At 36.5% G+C, this 24,620-nt stretch overlaps 2 protein-coding genes and 1 pseudogene across 2 annotated transcripts; 2 read left to right on the forward strand and 1 right to left on the reverse strand.

Moving 5' to 3' along the window:
- The first annotated feature begins 7,086 nt into the window (after positions 1–7,086).
- Positions 7,087–16,137, forward strand: LOC141812607 (uncharacterized). Its single transcript, XM_074700622.1, has 7 exons — positions 7,087–7,375; positions 10,240–10,329; positions 10,492–10,572; positions 10,816–10,947; positions 11,618–11,836; positions 14,440–14,532; positions 15,703–16,137. Exons 1-7 carry the CDS (start codon positions 7,157–7,159, stop codon positions 15,862–15,864), a joined length of 996 nt encoding a protein of 331 aa, XP_074556723.1. The 5' UTR covers positions 7,087–7,156; the 3' UTR covers positions 15,865–16,137.
- A 1,049-nt stretch (positions 16,138–17,186) lies between these two features.
- On the forward strand, positions 17,187–18,824 carry LOC141812588 (protein ELC-like). Its single transcript, XM_074700597.1, has 2 exons — positions 17,187–18,475; positions 18,571–18,824. Exon 1 carries the CDS (start codon positions 17,271–17,273, stop codon positions 18,471–18,473), a length of 1,203 nt encoding a protein of 400 aa, XP_074556698.1. The 5' UTR covers positions 17,187–17,270; the 3' UTR covers positions 18,474–18,475; positions 18,571–18,824.
- A 2,221-nt stretch (positions 18,825–21,045) lies between these two features.
- LOC141812730 (uncharacterized) lies at positions 21,046–21,581 on the reverse strand (annotated as a pseudogene).
- Between the last annotated feature and the right edge of the window lie 3,039 nt (positions 21,582–24,620).

The raw sequence follows: 24,620 nt of genomic DNA on the forward strand, positions 1-24,620 counted from the left end.
TAGGTCTAGTTCTCGAGTTGTCATCGTGTCGGGTGTGTCAAATTTGGTTATTTGATCCAAGTTGTAAGATGGACAGACAGCGACACAAATTCTCCAAGCAGTTGTAAGTAAATTTCTAGTACATTTATTTCTGTTCTAGGAATTTATAGTAGTTGTATATTACCAGGTGTTACTATAGCCCCTGGAAACCGAGGACGAGGTCGACCATCGAGATGACCCGTTGCATCAGTAGCGCAGGAGATTTTCAAGCATGTTGGTGATAGTCCGGAGATACCTTTGCCTGATCCGGTACCGACTACAATCAGCAAGACTGGGGATAAGAGCCGAATTCTAGCGCTGGCGAAGTCCGTAAAGGATCGAATGACTCTGTTCCATGGGGGATCTGACCCATGGCTCGCACGTTCTTGGTTGGAGAATGTGACTGATACCTTCACTTATATTACTTGTACTGAGACAGAGCAAGTTGAGTTGGCAGTATTCCACCTTCGTGATTGGGCCGTCACGTGGTGGAAGACTCAAAGGACAGTACTCGGAGATCAGAGCTTATCTTGGTTATCTTTCAGAGAAGCTTTCGAGAGGGAGTACTTTTCAGAAGCATTCGGTATGACACAGCGCCAGACATTTCTGAACCTTAAGTAGGGTGATCGTTCGGTTACGGAATACCATACAGAGTTCTCGAAATTTTTGAAGTTCTGTCCACAGTTGGTAGCTCAGGACCATGATCGGATGCTCCAGTTTACTCAAGGACTGGCTGCATATATTCGGTTGAAGATGTCCAGTTGTACGATCAACACATACAGAGAGGCATTGGATTGTGCTCTGATTATCGAGATGACCCAGCGGTAGGTGACTCAGGAGAGAGATGTAGAAAAGTCAAAGGGGCAGAGTTCACAGAGTTCTAGTCAAAAGAGGCCAACTCAGGGGTCTAGTACACGGGATTCTTCCAGACAACAAAAAGGGAAACGACCTGCTGGATCTTCGAGTGACTTTTAGAAGAAGGAAATTTTAGAGAAGAAATGTTATCGCTGTGGATCCGATAGTTACCAGGTGTCAGGTTGTCCATCTGATCAGGTTGTTTGCTATTATTGCAAATAACCTGACCACATGATTGGTGACTGCACATGGAGAGCTCAGCTGGAGCGCACTAATACTTCCACTGCTGGAGGACGACCCACACAGCCGCGACAACAGAGAATACCATCGAGACACAGAGCACCTCGGCAGCAGAGATCTCTACCTGCTACAGGATGGATGTATCAGATTCAGGGGAGAGATTATATAGTGTTACCAGCAGATTCCCAGCTAGAGATCTCTTATGCAACTATTCCGATGCAGCAGCGACCACTAGCAGCATTGACTTCTTACGGTGTATCTCCTTACTATGTTTAACAGCCAACATCTGTGCTTGCTATCTCTCAGCCAACTGCACACCTGTCCAACACAGAGGTTGGTTGTGCATATGCCATCACACGAGAGGAGGCGCAGTGGGCCGATGGATCAGTCATTCGTGGTATGGTTATAATTTATGATATATTTACTGATACTTTGATAGATACTGGTAGTTCGCATTCCTTTAGATGTCGATTATTTCTGAAGAAAATTGGACGAATACCTATGATTAAATCATGTAGTCTGACAGTCTCTTTACCTTCAGTGTTGACTACAAATTAAGAGATTAGGGGATGTCTGTTGGATTTCGACGGTCATACTCTTACAGTGGACCTTCAGGTGCTGGATATGATGAAGTTTGACATCATTCTGGGTATGGACTGATTAGCCACCTATTATGCTACCATGGATTGCCGAGCTAGAGTGGTTACCTTCCGACCTCCGGATCAACCCGTTTGGGAATTCGTGGGTACTCAGAGTGATGTCGTATCCATTATCTCTGTCATACAAGCGCAGAGGATATTAGACGGGGGATACCGTGGGTGTAGGATCAAAAACACGCTAGAGAGGGGGGTGAATAGCGTGTTTAATGCTTTTCGATTTTATAAACTCGGAGTTCGAAGATACGTGCGAAAGCGATTTAAAAATACTTGTAGAAGCAGAACAGCAAAGAGAAAAGAAATATGACACTTTTGTTTACTTGGTTCACAGCCCAAGGTTGCTACTCCAAGGCCCATGGTCCTTGACCGTTTACTGCGGGCAAATTCACTAATGCACTTGCCCCTTACGGCAGCAAGTGTAACGAAGTACAGAAAATCACATTTTCAAAGCTCTGTACAATTTAATATGCAACTTAATAAACTTTTACCGACTTTTGATTGCATTGGAACTCCCCAAAAGTTGTTCTCGGCGACTGGTCTCAGGATGATCTGGATCGTGTACAACACCGATGTCGAGGAAGACACACTTGGGAGTCATGAGAACGGAGCTTGGAAGTAAGAAAAACAGTATTGTACGGCTGTTGCTCGCGTCCTTCTTTTATAGCTAGCCTGAGTCGACTCAACTATTCAAGAAAAACAATATTGTACGACTGCACTCAAACAGTGAATTGTTATTTATCTAATAAATAGTATGATCGTAAGACGATTGTCTTAGGACACCTCTCAAATCTAATAGAGTAGACGATCCAAGGGGGAGAATATTGGGAATGGGTTCTCTGAGTAGAACTCATCGAGTTGCTGACACATCTTCTTCCACCCCACCAGCAATGAGGGCACAGATAGAAAATTTAACAAACTTTTAGGGCTGGCCACAAACTTTTCCTTTTTATAGCTATGTCATCTTAGAAAATTTAAAAAAAATCTAACAAACTTTTCTTATTCAGATTTAGTTAGAAAAAATCTAATAAAATCTCTTCATAAGATTTTGTTAGTTTCTTAATAAATTTTCTTAACTAAATTTTGTTATTTCCTTAACAAAATCTCTTAATAAATTTCGTTAATTTTAACAAAATTTCTTTATTAAGTTTTGTTATTTTCTTAATAAAATTTCTATGAAAAAATCATAACAAAATTTTATTTAGGATTTAGAAGAAATAGAATTCTTAACAGAATTTCATAAGAAAAATTCTTAACAGAAATTCTTAACAGAATTTTTCATAGGAAAAATTCTTAACAGAATTTCCTAACCGAAATTCTTACGGAATTCTCTCAAGTGGATACGAGGCTTTATCTAGAGACTATAGTAGGGGGGACCTAGAGGAGGAATTGGTTTTGGCCTCCTGATGGGCTTGGGCTTCCTGTGTTATCCCTGAACACCTAACTCAAGTCCATCAATAATAATCCATACCACTAAAGGGTTATTATTGAACTACCTCACCAATCTCATATTATAATATGAGCTCCTTCTTGTCATGAGTGCATTAATCTCCCTATGTTTAAGATATCGTATGTCCGTCAATTAATTGAATTACTGACAACTCAATTAATTAACTTCTTATTCCGAAAGTAGTACCACTCAACTTTATTATCATGCGGAACTAAGTTCACTTGCAAGATTTACATGATAATCCTTATGAGCTCCTCAAAGGGGCATCATCAGCCTAATTATTAGGACACGGTTTCCTTCTATAATCAACAACACACCATATACATAGCATTATCTTCCAACTCATCGGGCCTTTGATTTAACGAATAAATCTCACCCTTTGATGAATTAAAGAAATACATACTAAGTATATGTGCTTGTTATTATATAGGGATTAAGAGCATGCACATCCATAATAACTGAGGTCTAGTTCGATTATATAGTCAGTATAAATCGAACTACCTCAAACGGTTCTGCTCAATACATAGAAAGTGTACTAATATAATTTAATAGTCAAGATAAACTAATACCAATTACACTACAATCACTCCAATAGTTTGTCGCTATCCATCTTGGTTGTGAGCTACTATTTATAATTTATAAGGAACTGATAACATGATCTTCTGTGTGTGACACCACACACCATGTTATCTACAATATAAATTAAGTGGACAACTGCATCATATAAAATGTAAACATTTGACCAATGTGATTCTTATTTCAAAATATTTCAAATAAGGATGTTCATATAAAAGCTAGGCTTATAGTATACATCCCAACACATTCTCCCAAGAAGATACATTTAGCCTTGGCTGCGAAGAAGAAGATGCCCAATTCGGTCTGGCGGAGATAGAACAAACGGTGAAAAGTGATTGGCTCCAAAGGTATCTGATATAGCCAGAAGAGGATGACGGCGTTGCAAATCAGGTGATAGGGGTTGGGAGCCAACTGGGAAAGGAAGAACTGGAAGTATTGTGACAACTCCTGAAAATAGGATGGGAGAGGGAATCGCAGCTCGCTGAGTAACTGACTCTCGAAGAAAGTCACGTAACCAATAGGTGGCTCGTTCGTCGTTCCTCCAGCGAAGGAGCTCGCAGCTCATGATTGGCCGGAATGACATACGCCTCTCTAAAGCGCTCCAAAGAAACTCGAGTGATAGAAGACCGCTCCAGGTCAAACCATCATTCGACGGTTTCCACATCAGCCATTTCTAGGGGTTGCGAAAGGCGAGAAAGAAAACGAATGCGAGAGCAAGACGAAAATAGGGATTGTAAGCAAAGTACAGGATTTACCAATACAACCCAGCATATATGTTAAAGGTCACGAGAGAGGGGAACCATCGTATCATGTGAATCAGAGATGGAGCAACGGGAGATTGACAGGTAGCCTCTGCTTTCTCACTGTGCGAAGTGCTTTGGAATTCGCCGCTTGAAGCACCTCCCGCGTGTTTCCAACCACTGTTGGATCCAAGATCAGTTTCTCCTGCTGTCAGATCCAGCGCAACGCCCCATCATCACTAATAGTTCAGTAAGTCGGACTACGCCTCCTTCGACTAGACTTGAGGGGGAGGTTTATGATACGGATGAAAAAGATGACGTGGCTCTCCTGTGGACCAGGGTCAGGAGTCTTCTGATGGTCAAAGTCCAGGCTGAAGTGTCAACGCAAGTCCACATGACCTTAACCCCGTCTCGGTTAATTCCGTCTCAGCCAACTCTTGTCTCGGGGGGCGACTGACCCCATCTCAGCCAACTTCTTCTCAGTCGAATCCATCTCGGCCAACTCTCGTCTCGACCACCTCTTGTCTCGGCTGACGACTGCCTCGATGATTGCCTCTCATCTTGGCTGACGACTACCTCTCGTCTCGACGACTCTGTCTCGATCGACTCCGTCTCGGTCGACTCCATCTCGGCTAACGACTGCCTCTCATCTCGGTTGACGACTGCCTTTCGTCTCGGCTGACTTCGTCTCGATCGACTCCGTCTCAGCCACCTCTTGTCTCGTCTATCCTCATCTCAGCCAACCTCACCTCAACAGGTCTGCTGTCTTAACCACTCCACCTCACTTAGGCTCGTCCCTAGCCTTAGCTGTGGGTTCTTGACACACTAGCCCTGCGCGCCTGCCGCTCAAAGAAGGACTTGTCTGTAAATGACACAAGTTTGATTCCCTCTAACACCCTTCCTTTCTGCGTCACCGTACAGGGGGCGTATCAAGCCGTTAGACGTGACCTCCCGTTAGCCTCCTAGCCATGCACATAACGTCAAAAGGGAGATATCAGTGTCAGACCTGATCTCCTCCGATGCTTTTTCCCTGCATATGCGGTCAAAAGGAAAGGGGACAGAGAGGAATTGCTTTCTATAGCAAGCGGTCGCATGCAAAGGAGCGGACGTCAGCTTATCCTGCAGACAAAATCCTAATACAGATTGTAAAAAGATCAGCCCACCATCGTGTTCGAGATCTGATTTCTGAAACTCTTCCACTCCTGTCACTATTGTCTTTTCATTTTTCACATCCTCACCGGAACCATAACTTGAACGTTGGAATGGCTTGCCGAGACTCCTCGGCGCTAGTCTAACCTCTCCGCGGTGTTTAGTCGGAACAATCTCCTCAAATCTAGTCCCCCTCTTCGTTGTTTTTTCACACCGTTCTTAGAGTTTCGTATTCGATAAATATTTGCAGTAATTGCAACTACGGCGCGCCCGGAAAAGCCATCAGCGTAGACCTACTCAACCGCCCGAACCTGGTGGCCATCGACCCGGTGGTCTCCTTCAAGATGGCAATCTAGTTTTGGATGATGCCGCAATCGGCGAAGTTAATAAACTTGCTGCTCTGCTCTGCTTAGTCAAACAATAAATCAGCTTCCTCAAATAAATCAGCTTCCTCTTTAGTTGTAGGAGGAAGATGGATCATATACAAATAAACTTTAAGTTAATAAATTTGATTGAGAAATGATACACTATATGAAAATACAATATGACACACTATACTGCATGGATGTAATTAGCCCTACTGTATGGATGTGGGAACCATGTGTATAGTGTGTCATATTGCATTTTCATGTTATGTTTTCATGTAGTATATCATTGCTCAATTTGATTATATATTAATAATATGATCAAATAACTTACTCATTACTATTCAATTTTTTAATATTTATAAATAAAATTATGAACTATTTATTAATAATATTTTATAAAATTCTTATTAAATTTATAAATAAATATTATCTTTTAAAATTAATAAATAAACTGCTAATTCAAATTCACTAACCATCAAACAAATTAAAAAATATAAAAATTTTAAATAATCAGATATGTTCAAATTAAAATTTTAATATCATCTAAATAAATTAAATTTAAACTCATAAAAAATTAAATCAAACTTAAATAATTAGCGGAAGTAATACAGTTAATTATCACAAATAAATAGTAATATAAAATCTATCACTTTATCTTTTGTAACGAATTTAGTCATTAAATATTTTAAAATTTAATAATACATAAAAATTTATTTACTTAACAAATTATAATAGTACGTACTTAATTACTTTTTTTAATTAATCCACGAAATCCTACAATACATTACCGTTTAAATTCGAACCTGAGACCACGTGTTGCAGAAAAATAGTACTAAACAGGTAAGAACAAAATAAACCTGAGATTAACAAGGAAATGAAAATTACTTTTTCAAGAATAGTCTGGTTTAGGACCCTAAAACTGTGATGGATAAGCCTCAACGAATCCCAGCCATCAAATCCACGATCCAACGGTACACGTACGTTCTTATTTCGTCCCATTGGTGGAGACTGTAGCGCCTTCACCTTGTCGTCTCCGAAGCAAAAGAGCGAGCGCCTTGTGGGCACGCGAGAGGGGCGAGTTAGCTAGGGAGCGGCCGGATCGCTCGTATGTCTTTCCTCCTCTCCTCGCACCATGTCGTTGCCTCCTCTTCTTTGTCCTCCCGTTCGCGCCTTTGCTTCTCGTCTCCGTCTTCTCCCTCACTTCCGCCGCCGTCGCTCGCGTTTCCGGTGAAGAGAAGGGAAAGCTGCCGTCTGAGGCTCGCGTGTGCCAAGGATTCCGACAGTGTTGCCTCCGGTGGCGATTCTAAGCCCTCAAATGGCAACCTGGTATCTTTTATCCCCTTGTTTTCGCTGCTATTGATTGTGAATTGGGAGTTTCGAGGCGATTGTTTTAATTTCCGTGGCCTTTACTTGAATTTCCTTGTGTCTTGGCTCCTATTAATGGTTGGGATCGTTGTTTTCAGTATCGTGCTCCCGTGTTAGCAGTGAAAGTAGGCATTTTGCCTACGTAGTTTATGTATGCCTTCCTATCTGCATTGGAGTAATATATGCTGTTGATGAATACGACAATTAAAGATCTTGGTGTGCAAAAAGGAAAAATTACATTTTTTGGTGTTTTGCTTCTTTGAAGATTTCCCTTTAGTCCTATTGTTTGTTCGGAAAACATTTTTTTTCTTGATGATTATTTGGTAAGAAAATGGGATAAGTAACAATAGTTCATCATTTATCGAAGTAGGAAACGATTTTTTTTTCCCTTTCTACTATTCAAACTAAAGTTGTTTATAGCCACAGCGAGCATTTTGTACAGGAAAAAATTTTCTTCATTATTCTTGATGCAAGTGGGCAGGATTATTAGTTAATCTTAGGTTAATATCAGAATATATATTCGAGCGCCTGCATTCATGATTTTGGCTTTTGTTGCACAAAGACATTCTGTGGGATTTGGAGTTCACTAGGACTCTTTCAGTCATTTTGTGTTGCATCTGGACTTTCATCACTGAGAATTTTATCAATCCAACTTGATTTCTTTACCAGATCATAGATGAACAGCGAGATAATGGAATCAGGATCCAATCTCATACCGAGTTATTTGGTTCGATATAGTTCATCAAAGTGACAGAAAACATTGTAGTGCTCATAAAAGACAATCCATTGGTAGTAACAACAGCAAAAGTATATAGTAGGAAGAGGAGCTATACCCAGTAGCAAATTCCAGTCAAACAAAGAATCAGTAAAAAGAGAATAGGGGAAGACTATCCAACAAACTTTGCTACTGTGTTGCTATTTGCTAGATTATATGTATACAAATCCGTGTTCATTTTTGTTGCACCACAAGTCAAAATTGATGCAAAAGTACCGAAAATTGTCTCAAATTTAGCTGAAAATGATGGAGATTTTGGCTGGTCTTGACAAAAATAGTGTGGCATTCCAACTGAAAGTTATCTGTTCACTGTCCAGATGTCATGTGTGTCTCATATCTCTCTGTTCATTCCCATAGAATATTCAGTGTGAACCATCAAATATTGTAAGATGCTCATGATAGACCTATGTACTAAAAGTGTTCGGGTCACCTTGAGCTTTTGAAAGTGATAAAATGGTCATTCTTGGTACATTAACTTTTTCTTAATGATTTTCACTGTTGCTTTATCTTATGATTTTTATCAATTTAAATTTTATCACCTTGTATTTGCATTTATTATCTGTTCGCATATTAACATTTTTTTCTTAATATATATGTGTGTGTATTCTGCTAGTTGCCTTAATTTGACTAAACAACTGTTTGCCTATCAACTACATTGTTTGTTTATTTGGAAATACAAGCTATTCCATGGGCACTAACATGGCTGCCTGTGTCTATAAGCACTACATTTTTATTCTGAGCAACCAAACTTTTGGCACTATGATTGCCTTGCATTATAGGTTAGATTGGTTATCACATATAAACCTTATAGCTAAAGTTATCTTTTTTATCTTTGAAGGTGTAATTTGTATAATTGCTCTAATTTCTTATCTTTCTTAAATAATATACATGTTGAAACTGAGCTGTTAGGTAGACTTGCTCACGGGCTGGGTCCGATTCGAACCCGGCCCAGAACTAGGTCAACGGGCCCCACCCGTAACTAGCCCGTCTCTAGACGGGCCGGTTAAGGGTCGGGCCCCAAGTAAACTAGCGGTTCAAACTGCTAGTTAACTGCCTATTTATTTAAAAATCTTGTTTTTTTAAATTTTGTTTTAGGTTTTTAAAATTTATTTAATAATGTTTTAGTGATATTATTGGTGTAGCTCAATATAAATTAACTCATTTGCTTAAAATTTTTCTATGTGGGACTATTGTACATTCCTATTGAGTCAATTTTTTAACTTATTTGATTTAAATCTCTTCTAACATGGGACTATTATACCTTTAACTCATTAAATTTATTAATCTAACTCTTTTAATAGATTACTTATTGGTCTTATTTTATCTTTTTTATCATAAACTATTTGACTTATATGATATATCCAATAATAAATTTGTCAAACAATATAATTTATTCAACAATAAAATTATATATATAGTGAAGATTATCATCGAACATACAAAATTAATTAAAATATATAACTTATGTGATATATATCTCATCACACTAAAATATAATAATATTAATGTTAGATAAAAAATCATTGATATAAAAAAAAGAAGGTTCGAGATTTAGTATAATATTATTCTCGATCTACTTTAGCTCTCGACTTTTTGAAAACTCAAACACCACTTGATGATTAAACGAAAGTTACAAAAATAATAAAAGGATTGTAATTTTTAGTGCAGGAAGTAGAAGATTTTAATATCGAAGGAACTAACGAACTACGTAATTTCAATTCACTTATGCCCTAAGTGGATAGATAGACAACTTAAATAAATGGATGTTTTTTTGCATATTTATAAATTTTAAATATTTTAAAAAAAATAAAATATAAATAATAACTTTGAACATCGCGAATCGTGAACCGTAACCGTCTCAAACGGTTAAAATTAAGGGTTGACATTCGTGGAACCGTTGAATTGGCGGTTCCGAACCGTGACTAGGTCTACTGTTAGGTATGTGGCTCGTAATTCGATAATTAATGATTTGGGTATATAAAGTGAACATTTGCTATGATATGAGCATGCTTATTGAATTTGATTAACTCTGTTTTTTGAATATTCTTAGCCAAAGAGTCGGAGGGACATTCTTTTGGAATATGTAAGAAATGTTCAACCTGAGTTTATGGAATTATTTATGAAAAGGGCCCCACAACAGGTAACCCATTATCCATTATTTTACAAAACACTTTTGTTTATATAAATTATGAAGCTATCAGATCCATTTGTTAACTGTTCGAAATTCAGTCATACTATCTAGTTAACATGTGTCCTTGGAGTTCTATTGTATACTCATTGCTAGTTCTTTTTGCTTGTGAAGGTCGTTGATGCCATGCGTCAAACTGTGACAAATATGATAGGAACACTTCCGCCTCAGTTTTTTGCAGTAACTGTTACTACGGTACTATATTGCAATTGTTCAAATTTCGTTTTCAGTTTCCTCGTCAGCATGCTTAACAAAGTGTTTGTGGCATATTGATAACCTTGTAGTTTTGTGCAGTCATGACTTGATGCTTTCATTTAAATTACTATTCTTTTACTTATTAGACATGCTAGCGTAGTGTAATTGTAATCTTGATAGTTCTGTGAAGTGATGAAAGTGATTATTTATTGCTGAATATTGTGTGTTTTGTTCTAATTACAGGTAGCAGAAAACCTGGCACAACTTATGTATAGTGTTTTGATGACTGGTTACATGTTTAGGAATGCACAATACCGTTTGGAATTGCAGCAAAGTCTAGAACAGATTTCCCTTCCTGATCCAGAAGAGAAAAATGTAAGCCTTCTTTATTATAGCTATGTTGTTATTGCTTACAATATCTACTTTGTCTCAAGGATGCATTCACTTTTTATACTCAGTTTGGCAGACTATGCTTTTGAGTTACATCTATGTCATTTGTTTCTTATTTTTTTCACACCAGTCTGAATAAACTATTTCACAGATCTAGAAATTCTGAATATTTTGAATGGCTCATCCCTCTCTAGGATAGAGCTAGATAAGAATAATTGAAGGTTTTTTGTTGATTGGGTGGAACTGAAGTCAAGCTAAAGGATTTTCAGTTTCTTGACACGCCAAACAAAATCACCATGATTAGACAAATTATGGTTGTTTCCAAATTATTCATTGTGTATAACATTTCTATTTGTGATGATTCTGTAAACCATTTATAACTATTAAGCGTTTTTTCAATCCAATTGGAAACTTTCTCATAGCTTTAACTTTCTCAGGTTTATCTCAGGAAATGATTAAGAAACCTGAGCTTGATACCTTTATGAAGTTTTAACCTGAGTTCAGCTTTACCTAAGCATGCTTATGAAGTGTTTATTATTTCTGTTAGTTTACTGTTACACTGACTGTTTGCTTCATCTCTTCCCTGGCTCGAGGCTTTTCTCAGAGAAACCTTCCCACTGATCTGTCATATAATTTACGTCTTAAAATGGTGCAGAAGGATTCAGATCATGCACCTGGCACACAGAAAAATGTGACCGGAGAAGTTATCAGATGGAACAATGTAACTGGTCCTGAAAAAATAGATGCTGTAAAATACATAGAATATCTTGAAGCAGAAATAGAGGAATTGAATCGTCAAGTTGCAAGGAAGTCTTCAAATGGACACAATGAACTTATGGAGTACTTACGAAACCTAGAACCTCAAAATATAAAGGTATGACTATTTATCAAATGTTCTATTTGTCACTCTTGAAATTCTGTTAAAAAACATATTTCAAAATATGTACTATTAGATGCTTTTTGTTCATGACTTATTGCAAAATTTACCTTTCATTGTAGCAATTTTTTTCTACTTTTGCATCTTGTTATCTACCTTTTATTGGTGTATAATGTTTATGCCCAATGGATGACACAACAAAACACTTGGTTCCTTGTTACCTTCAACATGCACCATGTCTTTTCTTGAACATTTATCTACCTATATTCTTCTAGATGTAATGGCACGTAGTTGCTTAGAATTGGGCACGACTGCTTCATGTTCAATACATTCTTGATCGATGCCATCAAGAAATTGTCACTTATAATTTGCCATCTTCTATTATCCTAATGAATGCTGCAATGCATTTCTTCCTATTTCTATTCTCATTGTTCTACTAATCTAATAGAGATCCTACCACCTTGGATTTGTGCATACTTGCCCTCTTGTCAAACATTCCACAAGTAAAGCTTCAGGGTGTGCACACTTGTTCTCTTGTTAAATACACTCAACTGTCACTCATTTGTTTACCGTCTATATAAGCCATAATGTTTCATATTTTCATTTATGGGTATCCCACAAAACTTTCAACAACTTTCTAAAAGCATTTTACATTAGTTTTGTATGCTAGAGGAACCAACTTGTTTTTACAATTTTCTACAATTACCATCTTGATCCATTAACATGATATCACCATTATTCAGTAGCACTCTTCTTTGTGAAATACAATAGAATATAATATTTGAGTTAATCTCAGCAAATGGTTTAAAAGGTTTTCGCAATTAATTTTGTCATGATTCCTATATATATATAAATTAATTTTGTCATGATTCCTATATATATATATATATATATATATATATATATATATATATATATATAAAAATCAATCTATTCTGTCACAAACCTTACTTTATGTTTTTGGCTAACTGCTTATCTATAGTTTTGGTTTTGGCTTCATGGCATTGATAGATTAGGTGGTGGTACTAAAAACTGAAAAACAACTTCATATGACTGAAGCTGCCTGTGGGGTTTATACAAAAGTAATTCTATAAGACGATTAATTATTACACTACTTTGGAACTTTGTTACTTTGCCACTCAAAACAGAATGATAATCTATTTTTGTTTTTTACTGGAAGTATGAAGATGATGGATAGAGGTACATAATAGATGATTTGATACAATGAAATAAACTTAGATGGCTTTGATTTAACTCAAGATATGAACTACTGATTCGGAGGAATTCATATAGCTTACTCTGAATAACTATTTGTTGTTGTTTGTTTGAAACATTACATGAATTGAATGGACTAGTTGCTAGCCATGATAATTGGCATTATTAACAGCTATGGGAATTCACATTATTAACATCAAACACCTAGCTTCCACTAGTAACATTGCCTACATCGAGTGATCTTAATGGATGTTTGATCTACTGTGGTTGGGGTTGGTAGCTATTAAAGGGCAGACCGGTACACGAAACTCTTGTCAATGCGAGGTCCTAGAGAAAGGTTATACCACATTGGGTCAATTGTATGCAACCTTACCTTGCATTTTGCAACAGGCTATTTCAGCGATTCAAACCCGTAACCTCAAGGTCATATGACAGCAACTTTACCGTTTTTGCAATGTGCTTGGTTTTCAATTAACATTTCTATGCCAACACTTAACTATATAACACAATATGTCTGCTAACCATGTGTTTACCCTATTTTAACTTTCTATTTGATAAAGTCCTAATATTTTAATATCAAAATTTGTGTATTTTCTGAAGAATTTATATTTTACAAGTTTATATGTTTTCTAATATTTCTGAATTACTTTCAATTAATTTTTTTGTGAGTTTCTTATCTTTCTTATTTTAATTTACAAATTTATGTTTCAGTTTTATTCAAAGCATGACTGACGTCCCAAGGTGGGTGAACAAGGCAATGTTTATGTTTATATTTTGTCATAAATTATTGTAAGATAGACTAGAGAGGTGCACCACCATTTTCTTAATTAAAACAACCATACTATGTCCACACATTATGTATTGCAGAAAAATGAAAGATAAGCTACAATAAATGAAAATGAATTTGATTATACACATCATACTGATTTGACTGGAAATATGGTGGTAGTTTAGCTGGAGGCATATCTGCAAGTCTTCAGAAACTATGCTCAACTAAATGTACCTTGAAAAGTTATCAGTTTACAGCAGGTAGGGGGAATTTATATTAGAACTATTTAATTTTTACTACAGAAAATCATCAACTCAATCTCAATTTTAAGGGAGGGAGCATAGGGGCCATGCTTAGACCCAATGGGTCCCTCATGATGCCAGTTTACATGGTCGAATTTCAAAAGATGCAAGAGTAATTTGAATGACCATATTAATCCATCGATTGCAAGTTGTGTCTTTGGTTCTCTGCATCTGGTTGAGACTGAGGTTTCCTGTAGTCCTAACATTGACTCTTTATAATATGCTAAGAGGTTATGTAGTCTTAACGTTGACTCTTTGTAATATGCTAATCATCTGCACGATCAGTGATCGCTGATTTTATGCAATTTCTGCAGGAGCTGACAAGCAGTGCAGGAGAAGATGTTGTTTTTGCTATGAATACCTTTATAAAGCGCCTTCTGGCTGTTTCTGATCCTGCACAAATGAAGGTTAGATTTGTTTATGATTTCTTGATATCTTTGATGTTTCATTCTGCATGGTTAGATCTACAAATGCATGTTTGGCGTAGTATTACATTGCGTGATCAATTTCATTCTTGAAATTCTCTTACAACCCTTGTATCTTTGATTGATCGAACTGCTTCTCATACAAGACTTCCAACAACTGCAAGAGTAAGAGAAGATCCAATGTGGGCTTAAGAAATTAATAAACATTGTATAATTTTAAAATTCCTTGGTCTTTGTAAAATTTATAATTGATGCATGGTATGAAATCCCCTCTTCTTTTTTTTTTCTCTTTACTTTTATATTCTCTTTCCAAGATGTCCTTCCTTTAAAACTAAGCACTTGTTGGAGGCTATGAATCCTATCACTTCTCACTATTTCGATAAGTAACTTTGCATTTTTAATATATTATCTCACATGCCCCACGGTTCATATGGTGCATTTTATAAGGAGTTGAGAATGTGCACCTCTGTCCGTATCAGTGAAATGTATTTTGTTACTTCCAGAGTTATTATGCTCCTGTTAGGCATTCATCTAGGGATTTTTATGAAACATAAGTTTACAGAGAAGAAGAAAAAACAACTCTTAAGGTTTTCATGGATATACATTTCTGGTTCTATTTTTTTCCAGTTCCCTTCAGAAAAGATCTGCTCTTCTGTTGGGTAACCATATGTATGAATGAATGTGCAACACTTGCCATATTCTAGCTCTTACTCTTATTTAAAGGAAACTTCATATTGTGGATGGTTAGATGACTATCTGATGAAGTATTGTCTCTCATATAACAACAGCATTCTCAGTAGCAAATACCATCACTCCAATGACTAAACGATAAATAATTGTATAGTGATTGTAGTTAGGACTGTAAACTTTAGACATTGGTGGTGGTTTATGAATTTGTTTTGTAGTGAAAATTAGTGGATAAATGAAACTCAAATCATAATGAACTGTGATCAGTAGGAAAAGTTTGAAAATTTAGGAGCTAGTAACATAACTAAGTAAACAAATATCACAAAACTGTTCTATTGGCAAGGTTCTGTTTTCTTGATACAACACTTGTCTTCGACTTCAAAGCTTACTTCTGTAGACTGTGTATTGTCTGTGAATCCTTTTCATTGCCATAATGAAACCAATGATTATGCTTGCCTCTTTCAGACATCAGTGACAGAAACAAGTGCTCCCCAACTTGCTAATCTGCTTTATTGGTTGATGGTAGTCGGGTACAGTATTCGCAACATTGAAGTTCGCTTCGACATGGAAAGAGTCCTCGGCGCTTCCCCAAAGCTTGCGGAGTTACCACCGGGGGAGGACATATGAAGCTGTTGTAAATTCATGAAAGCCAACAAGATGCACCTCCAAGGTAAATCATCCAAAACCAAGGTAATAATATATCGACCGGTCTTTGATACCGATCGAACATTGCCTATACGGATGGGTCTTGGGGGGAAAAGATACTGTTTAGATACAAATTTACAAATGAGATTGGAGTTACAACAGTCTTAATAATTTGTTCTTTTTTTGTTTCTCTTGGGATAATTTTTTTTAAAGCAATTTAAGTACAAATGCTAAAAGAGTTAGCATTCAAAATAACATTTGCATGTGGTGATATCTAATGTTGTGGAATGTGCTCTTTGCCTATTTATATAATTAGAGATTTTGTAATTTAGTTTAATCTCAATGGCAATAAGTGAAGGCCCTCTAACTTGGTTTATCTTCACTTTGTCAATTGACCACTGAATCATCTGGCAGACATTTCCAATTATCAATATATCAATTCTATCTAGTATTATTTTAAAAACATTTACAATATTTAAATGTGAATTTTCATAAAAGTATTTCAGGAACAAAATTAGTCAACCAATGAAAGTCCGTGTCCTTACAATTTTATAAGAAAAAGACAAATTGTGCAAGAAAACTATCTGCTAGATCTATATATTTTCAAATAATAAATTCTAAATAAAATGTCTAATGTATTAGAATTTGTATTTTCTTAATTATCAGTGTCGTCAAAGATGTATCTTATTTTTTGTCTTTTACTTTTAAAAAGTTAATAGAGCATTTTACTATATTTTTTTTAATAAAAATATTTTTATGTTATATGAGTAGTTGTTATAATATAAAAAATTAAATTGATTCAATTTGATTAAATAAATTTATATAAAAAATTCTTTACAAATTTATTTAAATTTAATTATTTTTTAAAAATAGTCAAAATTATTATATAATAGTGTAACATCCATTAGCTGTTTGTTAGTCATTTACTTTTTTATTATGATTTTGATCGTTTTAAAGTAATTTTATCGAAATTAAATTTTTTTATATAAAGTACTATATGTATAAAGTAAATATGTTTTTTTTATTAAAATTTTTTAATTTTATATTAACTTGTGTTGAAATGAAGATATTTTAAAATACATACTGTTTTTTACGTTTTAAAAATGCCACTCTTTTCATTTTTAAAACTTTCAGAGAATAATTATTTATCTACAAAAAAAAAAGAAGTTATAATTAAAAGATCCTTTGTTTTTCGCCCCATTTGGTTCGGGTTTCCCTTCAGCTCCAATTTGATCCGATAACCCGAAGAGAGGTTCCTAGAAAGCGAAGGTGCGAGAAACTCGTCGCTCACCGATCTCGAACAAACCCTTCCTCTGCAAGGAAAAGACGACCGATCAAAGGAAAAGGAAGCGTTCGCGCCTCCCTCCGAATCCCTCCTTCCGGCGGCGATGGCTCCTCCACCGCCGGCTTCGGAGCCCAGCATCCAGCAAGTTCAGCAGTTCCTCACGAATTCCCTGTCGCAACGGGGACCGTCGGCGTTGCCCTACGCCGAGGACGTGAAGTGGCACATCCGCCAGCATTTGGTCGCCCTGATGGGGGCCTTCCCTTCCCTCCGCCCACGCGCCTCCTCGTTCACCCACAACGACGGCCGCTCCGCACACCTCCTCCAGGCCGAGGGCACCATGCCGATCTCCTTCCGCGGTGCCGTGTACCACCTTCCCGTCGTCATTTGGCTCCTCGAGTCCTACCCGCGCCGACCCCCTGCCGTCTACCTCACCCCTACGCGCGACATGCTCGTCAAGCCTGGGCACTCTCTCGTTGACCCTTCCGGCCTTGTCCGCGAGGACCCGGCCCCCTACCTCCGCTCTTGGGTCTACCCTGCTTCCAACCTCGTCGATCTAGTCCGATCCCTCTCCCACCTCTTCGGCATCGATCCCCCTCTGTACACCCGTCCGAGCCACACGCCCTCTCCTCCCGCCCCTTCCCCCTCTCCCTCCTTCTCATCCCCATACGGCAGCGGTGGTGGCGAGCCTACACGTTTTCCTCCTCCCTCCTCGTCGCAGGCCCACTTCTCAACTCGCCCAACCGAGGACCCCTCTGAAGTCTACCGCCGCAATGCAATCACCAAGATCCTGGAGTCCGTCCATGGTGACATGGCCACGCTGCGCCACTCTCAAGAGGCCGAGATGGAGGGCCTGTTCTCCACGCAGGCCGAGCTGCGGCGGCGGCAGCAGGGGCTCAGCCGTGGCCTCCAGGAAATGATTCAGGAGAAGGAGGGTTTGGAGCAACAGTTGCAGCTTGTTCTCATGAACACAGACTTGCTCGAGGGGTGGGTTAGAGAGAATGAGGAGCTGTGTCGGCGTTGTCGTGAGGGGGTAGATGTGGATGATGTCTTCGAGCCTGTTGATGGCCTGTCCAGGCAGATGACGGAGTGCACTGCTGCTGACATAGCAATAGAGGACACAATCTATGCTCTGGACAAGGCTGTTCAGGAAGGGGCAATACCGTTCGATTCATATCTGAGGACTGTGAGGACGTTGTCAAGGGAGCAGTTTTTTCACCGAGCGACAGCAGCTAAGGGTCGTGCTACTCTGGTTCATGCCCAGGTTGCAAGTATGGCTTCAAGGGTGCAACAATATGTTTCCCAATGAAGGTCAGTGATGACATTTAGCCTGCACACTTTACTCCTTGTGTGATTCTTTTCTGGAACTTCCTAGTTTGATTTTACTTATACCCATCCACTCATAGTCATGGGCAACTCATCGGCCCCAAAAGATGTTAATGGAGTGAATACTATAATCTGTTGGGGATATAAGCTTTGACGGTTGAAGAATGCTTCATTAGTACAAAATCTCTTTCTGAATTCCTCCTTTATACTGCATGATATGTAATTCTGGGAATTTATATGTTATTCTGATCATCTCATGTGTGGATAAGACATGATAGTTTAACCTGTGTACTATTTGTCATTCGTAGTAGAGTCGGTGTAATTTTTTCATTCATATTTTATGTTTAAGACTTGAGATTGTTGCAATGATATCATTATTTCTGGTATAAGTCTTCTGGTTATGTTGCTATCTTATTTATTGTTACTGTATCTATGAGAGCGGTTTTCTGCAATTTGTCATTGCCATGCTTAGATGAACTGAATTTTTTTTTTCTCGTGCTTTTGTTGTTGCTTATTGGTGGATGCCTTTATTCTTAGTAACCTAATTGCATGTCAACTTGCACACTAATTGTATTTTGTTTTTTAGAGTTTGGATGTAAGAGTGATAGTAACATGGCGTTTTGATCGAAAATTAACACAAAACATGTATCCCAATTCATATAAAGTTGAGAAAGCCACTATTTCTTGCAAAAAGTTGTTCCTTTGTCAATAGTGATACACCACCTTTCTAAGCAGTATGGATCTGTATTTGTTGATTATTGCTAACCAAAACGAATACTGAATGGAATCTCAGATTTGTTTTCATTGATTTCTGCCTCTTTGACCCACATTTTTCATACCTTTACTGGATATCTGGGATCACATGGAAATCAGTTGAGACTTTCTTACCTCAACTGGTCGTGTTATTCAATAACCAATTTTGAGCCAAATCCAAAAGTCCCAACTACTCAACTCCATTATAATGTCTATATATATTAATCTGTGTTTTTCTGATGTCTTGGCAACTTTCATATTTCATCTCCTCTTTGCACCTGTTTTATACTTAAAGAATATCTTTGAAATAGTGAGACCATGATCTATCTGTTTCATCCACAAGGATCTCATAGCTCTAAGCTTGCTTCAATGATGATTATGAATAAAATTGAAGTACTTGAAGTTAGCAGTAGAGGTGCTGGATCACTACTGGATGATTATAACAGTTAGATTTATTAGTTCGCATTTGAGTTACAGAAAATTCTTATGTTAAACTACTATATATTTAGTTAAATGGCACAGAACTTTACTTCACTGATTATTGCCAGCAAAACTAAGCATTCAGTAGGAACAAAGCGGTTGAACTTTATGATGGATGAGCGTTGATTTATGTCCTTTGGCGATTAAAAAATTTTTTTTTTCAACTGTAAGGGTGTGTTTGGTTAAGTTATTATATGTAATTTTAATTATGTGATTACTTAACAAAGTTACTAAGAATAAAATATAATTTAATATTATTTGATTCAGTTAATAAAAAAAATTGAAAATGCCCTTTCATATTATGCTTTACTTAATCATATATATATATTTTAAAAATATCAATTATGATGATGAATTGATGATTAATGTCTTTTATCCAACAATATTCAAGTGCGAAAGCAACTGATCCAGTCTCCAACTTCTATCAGAATTCACTGAATCAAATTATGTTACCTTTTTATACTATCCAAGGACATTGCAAGAACTGCAGTTAGTGAAGCTACATCAGTATAATACAAAAATGTGAAAAACCAATGAAGTGGATACTCTTTTTTTGTTTGTTTTTTAACAACAAAGATGAGGTCTTAACTGGATGAGTAAATCGTAAATTATTTTATGTAGCAGATGACTGCTACAACAACTTTAGTTGATCGGAGAATTGAAGTGGAACATATTGAACCCAATGTCACAGAAGTCTCAGGAAATCACATCGTTGGAAACAAGGAAGCAACATCGGCCAGCGAAAGGAAGTACTTGAAAAATTAGAAATTGTCATAACTACTCCATTCACTTGAGCTTGCTTTTCCTTAAGTCTATAACTCAAGCTAAAAATTCAGTGATGTTTCTTCAAATCAAAACATAGAATTGTTTAAGTGTTAATAGAATAACCTATTTACATTCACAACCCAACCGAGCCAACAAAGAACTGAGGTGTTTTCATGAACTGGTAAATGTACCTTCACACTGCAATAATTAGCATATAGTTTCTAGACAATCTCCTCAACTTCTTAGTGTGGAATTTCACAAATTCATGAACATATGTTTCTTAATACTGAAAAAATTAACATACAGTTTCTGGACTATCTCTTCAGAAACTCACAAGACTTTTGTAATCTTAAACATCAACTTGTACCTAATAAATATAGAGAAAATAGAAAGCAAATAACCAGAATTAAAAAATGAAAACCATCCAACAAATTCGATTCAAAATGATATTCATCCAACAAGTTGAATTTAAAATGACATTCATCCAACAAGTTTTATCCAAAATAATATTATGACTATCCAAAAGCATATATAAAAAAAAATAAAGTATCAACAACCTAATTCAAGAGCTGCTTCACCACATAATTTTTTAAAATGTCTTTGACAATGTGAAGAAGTTGTCAACTTTGTGTTCATTCTTGAGAATGTACTCCTCAACATCCATAATTTTTCATTGAGAAAAGTTAGAAAGTTTTATTAACTCATCATATATCCTCATTTTTCTATCATTGCTCTTGGTTTATTTCTTGAAGTAGGTGGAAATTTTTTTCATCTCCTCATTAGCCTCTGTAACAACAATAACATACTTGTGAATCTCTCCCATCAAGTCACCTAGAACATCATCAAACTTCATTTTTTTCTTTCTGGTGGTTTGCTTCTTGCTTGAAAGACAAACTAATGAATTTGGAGTCTCCATCTCAGATTTTCCTATTTCATCTCTGAAAAATTCTTCATCTTCGTGACCTTCAACTTGTTCATCTATTTCACGCTCAAACATGTTAGCCTCTTTATCGTATAAATTTATCTCTTTTATTGCATCAATTGGGGTTTCTGCACTAGCTCCTATGGCACGATCTTTCCCCCGTATAGACATCAGTCCTTAAACCAATAGCGACTCGATGATTCTAAATTAAAAACATATCATTAAGAAAAAAATCCACAATCATTAAAGAAATAAACAATCACAAAAAAAGATACCTTAACTCAATCATCAAAGACATCCTTTATTGCAATGATACACTTCTCAACGTCTTCCACCCAAATCCATTACTATGATTTAACATCTCGTTAATAGCATGTAACTGCCTCTTCAGTAGTTTATACCTTGACTCGATATGAGGGGTAGCCTTCAAATTGCTTGATGGCACTTTAACAGCCATGAGTTTCTCCAAATGCAGCAAGTATCCAGTTCTAAAACCATTCTTGCTCTTCTAAGCTAAGTCTTTGCTCAACTCAACAAGACAATCAACTAATGCAGCATCTTCTTGTTTTGTCCACAAGTGTTTGGTGTTATGAGTTTCTTTTTACCTTTGTTGGCATTGAACTTTCTACTTGTTCAGCTGGGGTTGATAAAATTGGTTGTGAAGGTGGTGTATCCTTGCCCATTGCTACTACTTTGAGCCTCTTCTAGCTCTTTCCTTCTATTGAAAAATGAAATTAAACCATCCAAATACAACATTGTGCATGCATAAAACATAATCAAATTGTTCAAATGGATAATATATAAAACCCAAATAGTTCAAATACATAGAAATGAATCTCAAATTTCAAGATACAATCATTTAGTTCAAATACATAGAAATGAAACCTAAATTTCAAGATACAATTAATATTATATTTAATTAATTGATGATTATCAGCTTGTGAATATATCATCCGCAAGCTTGTCTGTCCATTCAGTCTAAGCAGGGCTGGTCTCATAATGTCTGATCAAATCATCATCCTCCTCATCACCATCATCATCATCATGACTTTTATTTGACTCAAAGACACCAACCTCAATCTCTGTTGGATCAATTGTCATTTTAGATCTTATAAAATTATGGAGAATATAACAAGCAGAAATAATCTTATATTGAGTCTTAACAGAATAAAAAGACTTATCTCTCATATAACCCATCTAACTTTTAAAATGTCAAAACACCTCTCAATGCAATTTTTCGCTTGAAAGTGTTTTATATTAAAGTACTCTTTAGTTGTCGTTGATTGGTAACCTTGCCTCCATTTAGTCAAGTGGTACCTTTGACCTCTATATGGTGTCAAAAATCCTTCCCCATTTGTGTATCCAACATCATACAAATAATAACAACTTATATATATTACAAGTGAACATTTATTAATATATATATATATATATATACACATATAAACCAAATATTTTATGATAATTATAACTTAATTACTTTGAGGAATCTTCAAGCTATTCTTCCTACTAATAGCATCCCTTAAGACTTTACCATTTATTGCATATGCTTCCCAACCCAATAGGACATAGCTAAATTGCATGTTTGATGTGCATACGCCCAAGACATTGATTGCAATTTCAATTTTTCTAGTTCGATACCTAGGTCTATCAATTGCTAGGACATTGACCTTGATATAAGTCCCATCTAATGCTCCTAAACATCCCTAAACTCAAAGAAATATCATAAAATTAAATTAATTTATAATGTACATTAAAATGATTAAAAAATAAATTTATGAAAATTATTTACTTGTACCTTAAACCATTTCCACCTCTCAACCGTGTAATTTTCTGGAATTGGTTCTGGCTTCCTAAGCAAAATGCTATATAATCTTAGAACAGAGTTTAAAACTAAATAAAATTATCTACTAACTATCTCGTTGGATCTAGCTGTTTGGCATTTTAGGACCTTATTTTTCACATTATGTGTAATATGTGAAGAAAAGATATTACAAATTCACTAATTGATATATTTTTTATTTTCTTTCAATTTTTCATGAGTCATTAACAAATAACAAAGTTTGGCTAAAGACTTTCTATCCATCCTACAGTTATCAACACATTGTCGATCACTATGAAAAACTATTCATTTAAATTTATGGACCTAATACTATATCTAAACAATGCTTGAAGAACATATGATGTGCTCCTCTTGAACCTAACACTCCTCTTGACAATTGTCAACAATAAAAGTATAAATATCTTATTTTTCATCATTTCCATGCGCATAATGAGTGCAGATATCATTTTCATCTCTTCCCTTATTGATAACTGAGTCATATCAGTGGGACACTAGTAGAAACACTCTATAACTGAATGATCTTTGTAAAATATCCAAGGACTACCACCCATAACCAATGACAACCAAAAAGTGATCAGTTGGGTCTTTAAAAGGCCAAAAGAGAGAAAAAAAGGAGCTTTACACAGTTCTTGACTATCATTGTAGGTTATCAGACATTGTCTTAGAAGTCCATTTCAAATGACAAATTTAGATGTAAAATTTGACATAATATAGTAACAAATTGTTGACCATCTACAAAGATTATTTTTTCTAATATTGCAAAAAGCAGAATGTTGTAGCAAGAAGGTCGATGACCAGAGTCTTGATCAAGCGAGGAAAGAACTCGTCGACTGTTTTTACGGCCAGTCGAGTCATTTTTGAGCTCAGTCGACTGACTTTTAAGGCCAGTCGACTGAGCAACTCAGAAGCGAACAGAAGCCAGAATGACTCGACTGGTCGTTCACATCAGTCGACTGAGGTCAAAATCTGTCGACTGAGGGTGAAATTCAGTTGACTGAATTTTGAATTCTGACAGAAATCAAGCGTGATTTCAGTAGTTCAGTAGTCGTTTTCCAGGTTTGACCATACCAGTCGATTGAAGTGGTAAATCCAATCGACTGGTGACTTAAAAACTGAACTGGTATAAGAGGTGAGTGCACTTCGTGGAAAAGGTACTGACCCTCATTCAAACTCCAAGCTCTTGTGCTCTAGTGATCAAGCAACCACCTGGTGTTCAACCCTAAAGCTTGGAGCAATTTTGTGAAGAAGAAGAAGCTCTCTATATTGTAATCATCTCTTCTCTTCTTCTTTATTTTTGTACTTGATTTGTGTAACTTGGTGTAAGAATGTTTCTCCGCCTTCGGTGTTTTAATCGAGAAGGAGAGGAA

The sequence above is a fragment of the Curcuma longa genome, chromosome 19, assembly GCF_044706935.1.
Source record: "Curcuma longa cultivar G26 ecotype Majalengka, Jawa Barat chromosome 19, ITB_CL_G26_1.1, whole genome shotgun sequence".
Lineage (NCBI taxonomy): Eukaryota > Viridiplantae > Streptophyta > Magnoliopsida > Zingiberales > Zingiberaceae > Curcuma > Curcuma longa.

Excerpts from the sequence above, each read along its gene's own strand:
- LOC141812588 (XM_074700597.1), top strand. The coding sequence starts at position 17,271 with ATGGCTCCTCCACCGCCGGCTTCGGAGCCCAGCATCCAGCAAGTTCAG.
- LOC141812607 (XM_074700622.1), top strand. The coding sequence starts at position 7,157 with ATGTCTTTCCTCCTCTCCTCGCACCATGTCGTTGCCTCCTCTTCTTTG. Across the intron at positions 7,376-10,239 it reads AGCCCTCAAATGGCAACCTG|CCAAAGAGTCGGAGGGACAT; the intron begins GTATCTTTTATC and ends GAATATTCTTAG. Across the intron at positions 10,330-10,491 it reads TGAAAAGGGCCCCACAACAG|GTCGTTGATGCCATGCGTCA; the intron begins GTAACCCATTAT and ends TTGCTTGTGAAG.